This window comes from Mytilus edulis, chromosome 8 (assembly GCF_963676685.1).
Source record: "Mytilus edulis chromosome 8, xbMytEdul2.2, whole genome shotgun sequence".
Taxonomy (NCBI): domain Eukaryota; kingdom Metazoa; phylum Mollusca; class Bivalvia; order Mytilida; family Mytilidae; genus Mytilus; species Mytilus edulis.
The window spans coordinates 4,884,317-4,891,703 of NC_092351.1; the positions used below are offsets into that span (position 1 = coordinate 4,884,317).

General features: G+C 30.9%; 1 protein-coding gene across 2 annotated transcripts in view; it reads left to right on the plus strand.

Moving 5' to 3' along the window:
• Positions 1-1,209, plus strand: part of LOC139484650 (sushi domain-containing protein 2-like) — a 50,255-nt gene extending 49,046 nt beyond the window's left edge. For both annotated transcript variants that reach the window (XM_071268480.1, XM_071268479.1), the window contains exon 18: positions 1,029-1,209. Coding sequence is in view for 1 of the 2 variants with exons in the window: in XM_071268479.1 (XP_071124580.1) it covers positions 1,029-1,038 (10 nt within the window). In the remaining variant the exon portion in view is untranslated. The remainder of the gene's footprint in view (positions 1-1,028) is intronic.
• Positions 1,210-7,387: the final 6,178 nt, after the last annotated feature.

Genomic DNA, 7,387 nt, shown 5'->3' on the forward strand with positions numbered 1-7,387 from the left:
ATTACGATGATATGGGCTTCATCTTACCCCTTGACAATAATTAAGAAATATGTCATGGAAGCCATAGATGGTGAGGGATCAAATTTACGAATATCATTGCTCAGGTCATGTGTAAATTTTAAACAATCTATGGCTTCCATGATTTGTTTCGATTCTAATAGGACAAATACGGTCATTAAAAAACTGAAACGAGAGTGGGTATGCTGTGTGTGTGTCTCTTCATTTTTACTTATCATTATCTGTTTATTTCTTTTAATTCTCCAATCCAACATTTACCATTTTTAATATACATATTTTTCTCGTAAGCTACCGTCAAATCAAAAGTTAACATTTCGTAACTAATGAGCCGCCATGTTGACTTGCTGAAATCAGTAATATGCAAATAATGTAATACAAAAGAAAATTAAACAAAACCTATCTCAAAATTCATTTTAAGTACAATATTATACGAATTTGGACGGTCCACGTAACAGAAAAACCTTCAACTCTAGCGTTTTCATTTGTATGACTTCATGTTTTGAAATGACTTAAATGCGCCAAATCAGTAATAGACTTTCGCAGAATTTTAATTTATTTTTATTTTGTTGATTTCTTCGAGCTCTTGTGCATTACTTATTTTTATTATGCATCCGAATTAGAATACGAGTTATTTTTCTTTTTTTAATTGCAATTTTTAAAACAATAAAATCGGCAAAATGCTTGCGAATAGGTTCCAATACATGTGGATTTACGTTGGAAGTATATTGTAACAGCCATTAAATTAAATATGTATATCTCTGAGTCTGGGCTAAGTATAGATATATTGATAATTTTATCAAGGTGTTGTTTACAAAGCGAAAGAAGCACGTCATATTACAATGTTTATTAATTGAACGAAATGAGCGCAATACTTAACTCCGAAACATACAAGTGAACCACCAAAATTCAAAACAATACAAGAGTTACTTGCTACACAAACATACATAACCTTTAAACTATTTTACCTGTAAGCATCTCATTTTAACAGTTGCATTTTTCTTTTTTTTCAGTTCGTTTTGAAACTCAATTGACATTTTCAATATTTTTATTATGGAAAAGAGCATGTACTGTACTTTATTTGTATTGTATACATCATACTGATTTTATAATGTAACTACAAGGAGACAAATTGAAATAAGCGCTTTTTGCTTGTTTCAGAATCCTATTTGTGAAAATAAATTTGCATCACAACTTGTATTATTCATAATAAAACATTTTTACATTAACAATTAAACGTCAAAACGACAAACGACAAATAGAAGAAAATATTTGTTTAGCTTTCAGGCTTACAAATTTGTACCCCGTACGCGCGTCTCAATACAATATACTCATTAGCAGTGCTTGAATCAACACAAATAGAAGGCTACATCAACTTCGAGGTTTCAAACATTCAAACATAGATATATAATAGATGGATTACGGTAGAAAAAAAATCGTATATGGAGTAATAAAAGAAATTAGTACGCCACTAACTAACTTTCTAACATTTTTTCTACATTTGAAAATGCCTGTACCAAGTCAGGAATATGACAGTTGTCTTCAATTCGTTTGGTGTGTTTTGTCATTTAATTTTGCCATGTGGTCCGATACCACAATTGTCGTCAAATTAACAAATTAAACGATCTATAGAATAACATCAATAGTCGAAGATTTAAAGTATCTACATGGTTAACGAGACAGATTATACGGGAAGACAAGTAGAAGTAATGTCCTTCATGATTTACGAGATAACTGTATTGTGTCTTACGGCCCGAAGTCATTATTTGGTTATTTGATGATTGCAAATTGAGTTTCCCAACTACGCGTTAGAGGAGACGGTAAAAATGGTATTAGTGACCGTCAAATCACCAATTAATGACATCGGAGCTTAAAATACTCCATTCTAATGATAGTGAAATAAAGGTAACTGTAGTATACCTTTGTTCGAAAGTCATAAATCAAACGACATGTAACACACACAGAAACGAAATATAAGATAACGACTGCCATTTTCCTCATTTGGTACAGGACACTTTAAGAAATGGTTGTAGGTTGAATCTGGTGTTGTGGCTAGACAAACCTCTCGCTTTAATGGCAATGTTAAATATAACACTAAAAGGAAAACATTACATGACTGGACAACAGTACACAGGTAGAAGGCCAAATCAAAAACCACCATCAAACCATAGTTTTAAAATCTGTCATTTGTCGTCTGCGCTTGTGCGTTCGTTTTCAATGCATCAATTGTGTATTGATATCCGATGCCATGAAAATTGGTGACGTTATCTATGATATTGCTTTATCATTGAGGTTTGAATTAAGAGATGATAGGCTAGTAATACTACACATAGACGACTTTTTTAGTCAAAAAGTTGAATTTCTCCTCAGAGTATTCGAAACGTGTATTATATCTACAAACAATCGTGTGTTTCAGAGTCACGTGTTTATTATCTTTTCGTTTACTGACCAGTGTAGATAAGAGTGCATAAACAGAACACGTGCTACTATATATTGCATTGTATTGGTCATTGTGTTATATGGTCGACCCTTCTGATAAGATTAATATCAATGTAAATAAACATACGATAAATGTTATGCTTAGTATGAGGTTAAGACTACCTTCCTTTCACAAATATTTGAATGGTCATGGTATATTAAATACCTTTATCAACCCAATATTTATGCTAATAAGCTCAAGAAAAGAGATAGCCAAAAACTAAACTATCTTTTTAATATAAGTTTTAAAAAAAATAAAGATTAAACACATTGACACCAGATGGTCTTCGCAGTTTGTAGTATATTATTTGTTTAATTTTTTTCTATGTCATATTTTTTTACTCTGAAATTTGTGCTATGCAATTTAGAAATTAATTCGATATATACTTGTTTTCGTACTATTTATGCAACAATTACCTATTTAAACTATTCCATTCACATTGTATTTAATATATTTGTTGTGCACATTGTAATTGAAAATGAAATAGAGCAATTAAGTTTATTTAAAAAAAAATGTTTTAAAGAATGTCTAGTGATGTATTGCAGGTATAGCCTCGTTGTACATGATTTATTTCTAATATTAAAAGGAGAAAAAATCTGACAGCTCGGAAATTCGTGCTTTTTTTGCTTGTTTCTGAATCCTATTTGTGAATGTGAATTTATATTGTAATTTGTATAATTCACAACAAAACATTGTTTGCATTAACAATTAAAATTCAAAACGACAAATGAAACATGTAGAAGGTATACGTACTTATGATTGCTAGACATAATAGTTTGACTATAAAGGTTATGTTTTAACAACTACGATGCTTAAATTTCAAACCATAGATGCTCGTCTCGTCTACATAAGACTCATCAGCGGTAATCGAATTAAAAAGGGTAGAAGGTAAAATCAAACACAAAGTTGCAGAATATTAACATCTGGATACGGAATATTTTCCTAACGCTAGAAAAACTTGAGTTCTTCAAAAATACATTATGCTGCTTACTAACTTGAATTGCAAAATCAGAATTGCAGAATATCTTACAATGAAGCGAGTTTCAACAAAAAATACTGACACCTCTCAAAAGCTTTTAACGAATAAGTAATTTAAACAATAACACAGTCTGTATAACATCGAAGTACACAAATTATATAGTATACAGTTAACAGCTTTAACATCAACTGTCGAATATTTAAAGGATCACTATTGTTAGAAAGACACATTACAGCCGAAGACAAGACGAAGTAATGTCCATCCATTATCAAGATGATTGCTGCATGGTATTTAAGCTCCGAAGGCATCAAAAAAGGCTTACACAAAACAGCGTCAAATCATACAATTAAAAACTGTCATAAGTTGTTTGTTTTTGCGCGTAATAGCTAATAGATGCCACGAATATTGTTGACGTCAAAATTAAAGTTAATATATGTTAATTTATGATTAAGGTTTGATCTGCTCTACATAATCAGTGTTGACAGGCTAGTGATACTATATATGGACGACTTTTTAGGTTAACACGTTTAATTGGTCCTCAGAGCATTTGAAACGGGTACATAATATTTATAAACAATCGTGTGATTCAAAATCACATGTCCATAATCATTTCTCATACTGACCAATGTATAAGAGTGTGTATCATCAATAAACGTGATACTATATATTGGTCACTTTGTTATATTGTCGACCCTTCTGATGAAATTGACATCAATATAAATAAACATACATTAAATGCAATGACTATAAAAAAAATCAAAATCACAAAAAAAACTGAACTCCCAAGAAAATTCGAATCGGAAAGTCCCTTGTCAAATGTCATGGATAACAACAATCATATTCTAGATTTAGTACAGGCAGCTAGATCTTCCTCTCGGTCACCGTTTAAGAATTCCTGATCACACTGTCTTAAAGACATATATAAATTGACTAGTTACATTGTATGTCAAGCTTTAAAAAAGAGATAATCAAACTAAAATATTTTTTCAACGGTGGTTAAAAAAATTTTGATTTTGATGTTATATTTGTTATTCTCGTGGGATTTTGTCTGATGCTGGGTCTGTTTCTGTGTGTGTTACATTTTAGTGCTGTGTCGTTCTCCTCTTATATTTAATGCGTTTCCCTTCGGTTTTAGTTTGTTACCCAGATTTTGTTTTTTGTCCAAAGATATATGAGTTTTGAACAGCGGTATACTACTGTTGCCTTTATTTGATTTTTTTAAAACATATTGACACCAGTAATCATAACATAACCATTGCTCTTTAGAAAAAGTTCTACTCTTTGCATGAAGACTTTTACATTTTTTTATTTTGGGGGAAATATGGAAGAAAGGAATACGGCCGCTGTACATTTTGTACTCAATATTTAATAACCTGATTGTTCCCTAAAAGACCACGTTTGCAAGCATACTTCATGTTTCAATTGATGCGTCACTGACAAATACATAATGATTTTCCTTTTAAGGATTGTGGTATACAGAAACATGTTAATCAATCTTGTGTTTGCAAGCTTCGAAAAGTAAATGTGTCATAAACTATGTACGAGTTTGATAAAATAAATGTAAATGGAGAAAAAGTCGGTCGCTGTTATCACCTTTACCAAGACAGATAATATATGCTGATTGTACATAACTGTACTTGTCTTATTATCAAATAACATGTATGAGTAACCTACCGTACCATGACCAACGTGCACTGACATCCAGAAAATTAAGCAATTTGTTTTTGAAATGATTCATTCTATGTTTGTATTTCTCTTGTCTGTATTTGACGAAAGATATCCAGAGAAAAATAATCTAGTGGCACATATTTCGTGCATGTTAAACACGAGAACAAATTATACACTGCTATAATAAAGTAGTAGTCGACCAGGATCATGTTTAAATTCTTAAAATTGAAAAAAAGTATGTATCCTGATTATATTCCGCCTATTCTTTTTTATAAGTTTTGTATTTTAAATGCAACTATCAAAAGTGGAACTGCATGTGAATATTGAAATATTAAACTTTCATGATTTACTAGATTGATCTGATTGAAAAATACAAAACGAGTAGACATAACTTCAGTAATTAAAATGATTACCTCTAAAAATCTGTCCTATGGCTATAAAAATATCATTGCCATTAGAACTGTTGTTCTATTTAAGTTGAATTTAATTGGGTGTTGACTACTTATCATTTCCTTTTTTATAATCATACTAACGTGTAAATATGTGTGTGGCCATTTTTATGGGATGTCTTCACGCTGTATGTATCCTTAGGTGCATATAATATACATGAATGCCTAAACAGATACCTTTCCTATAATTAAAGCACGAAGATTGTGACCAGGTCTCTGTGCATTATATGCGAAAAAAATATCGTTAGGACTTTATTTAGTCATTTCTTTCTACTTTCTGATATATACGCAAATGAATTGTGATGTTTTACTTGTCTAAAATTGTGTATATCATAATTTCAAGTTAGTAGTTCAGTTAAATTCACAAAAATTGGAAATAAAAGATTTTTATTGTTACAACAATGAAACAGCCACCAAACAACACAGATTTCTTTTCAACTTGCTGATTGATTAATCTTTTGTATGCTAATTTAGGATGATAATATATTTGACGTGAAGTTCAGTTAAAGATGCTATAAAAAGGTGTCCGTAATGTTGATCATTGCCTTTATGAAAAAACTATATGTTGGTCCTCTATTTTATCAAAGTTCACATTGTTATCTTTGATAACTTTTAAACCATCGAATTACATCATATCAAGGTTATTACAACAATTCAATCGTACTGGTACAGAAAGACAAGCAAAGGAGTGAACAGCCGGTTTGCAACAGCTCCATCCAAAGAGATATCAGATGCGTCAGTAGAACATTGGGAAAATATCTTATCAATACATCATCCATATTTCATAAACGATATCAAGTCTTAGAGCCAGAAAAAAAAAATGAGAGTCGAAAAATTCAAAATCGACATTCAAACGCAAAGACATCTCAAGTAGAAAATAATTTGCTAATGACATGGAAAATGAGAAAACACCAAACGATTAACCAGTACACAAAATACAACATATACAATTAAAGGCTTAAAAGTAAAAACACAAAAATACTGAACCCCGAGGAAAAAGATTGGATAACAACTGTCATATTCCTGACTTGATACAGACATTTTTGCATGTTTAAAATGGTGTATTGACCCTGGTTTAATAGCTAGATAAACCTCTCACTTGTATGACAGTCTCGTCAAATTCCATTATATTGACAACGATGCTTGAACACAACAAACAGCCACAATAGTGGTACAGCAGTCAACAATGTGTTTTCATCATAATCACTCTAAAAACGAACAAATGTAACACAGAAACACAAAAAGGCAAATATCAAATTTAACACCCTCATTTTCTTTTTTTATTATAGGATTTTACTAATTAACACGAACACCAAAAACGGCACAATGCTGTTAATATTCGACAATAGTTTTTGCTAGTTTCATGTTGTACAAGCTTGATTCTTTTGATGAATGTCTTCTTTTGTTGTGTTTTTTTTTTATTAGTGATGATATCGGAATTAAAAGATGCTTTATGTATACGCAAATGAAACAGCCACTAAACAACACAGATTTCTTTGTCGACTTGCTGACTGATTAATCCTTTGTAAGCTAATTGAGAATGATAATATATTTCACTTAAAATTCAGTTGAAGATGATATGCAATGCTGTCCGTAATGTAGTACATTGCCTTGATAAAAACACTATATGTTGATCATCTATTTTACCAAAGTTCACATTTTTTATATTTGATAATATTTTAATTACCGAATTACATCTTATCAAGGTTATAACAACAATTAAATCGTACTGGTACAACAGTCAAACAATATAGTGAACAGCGGGTGAAGCACTAAATTCTACCAATGCAAAGTGAT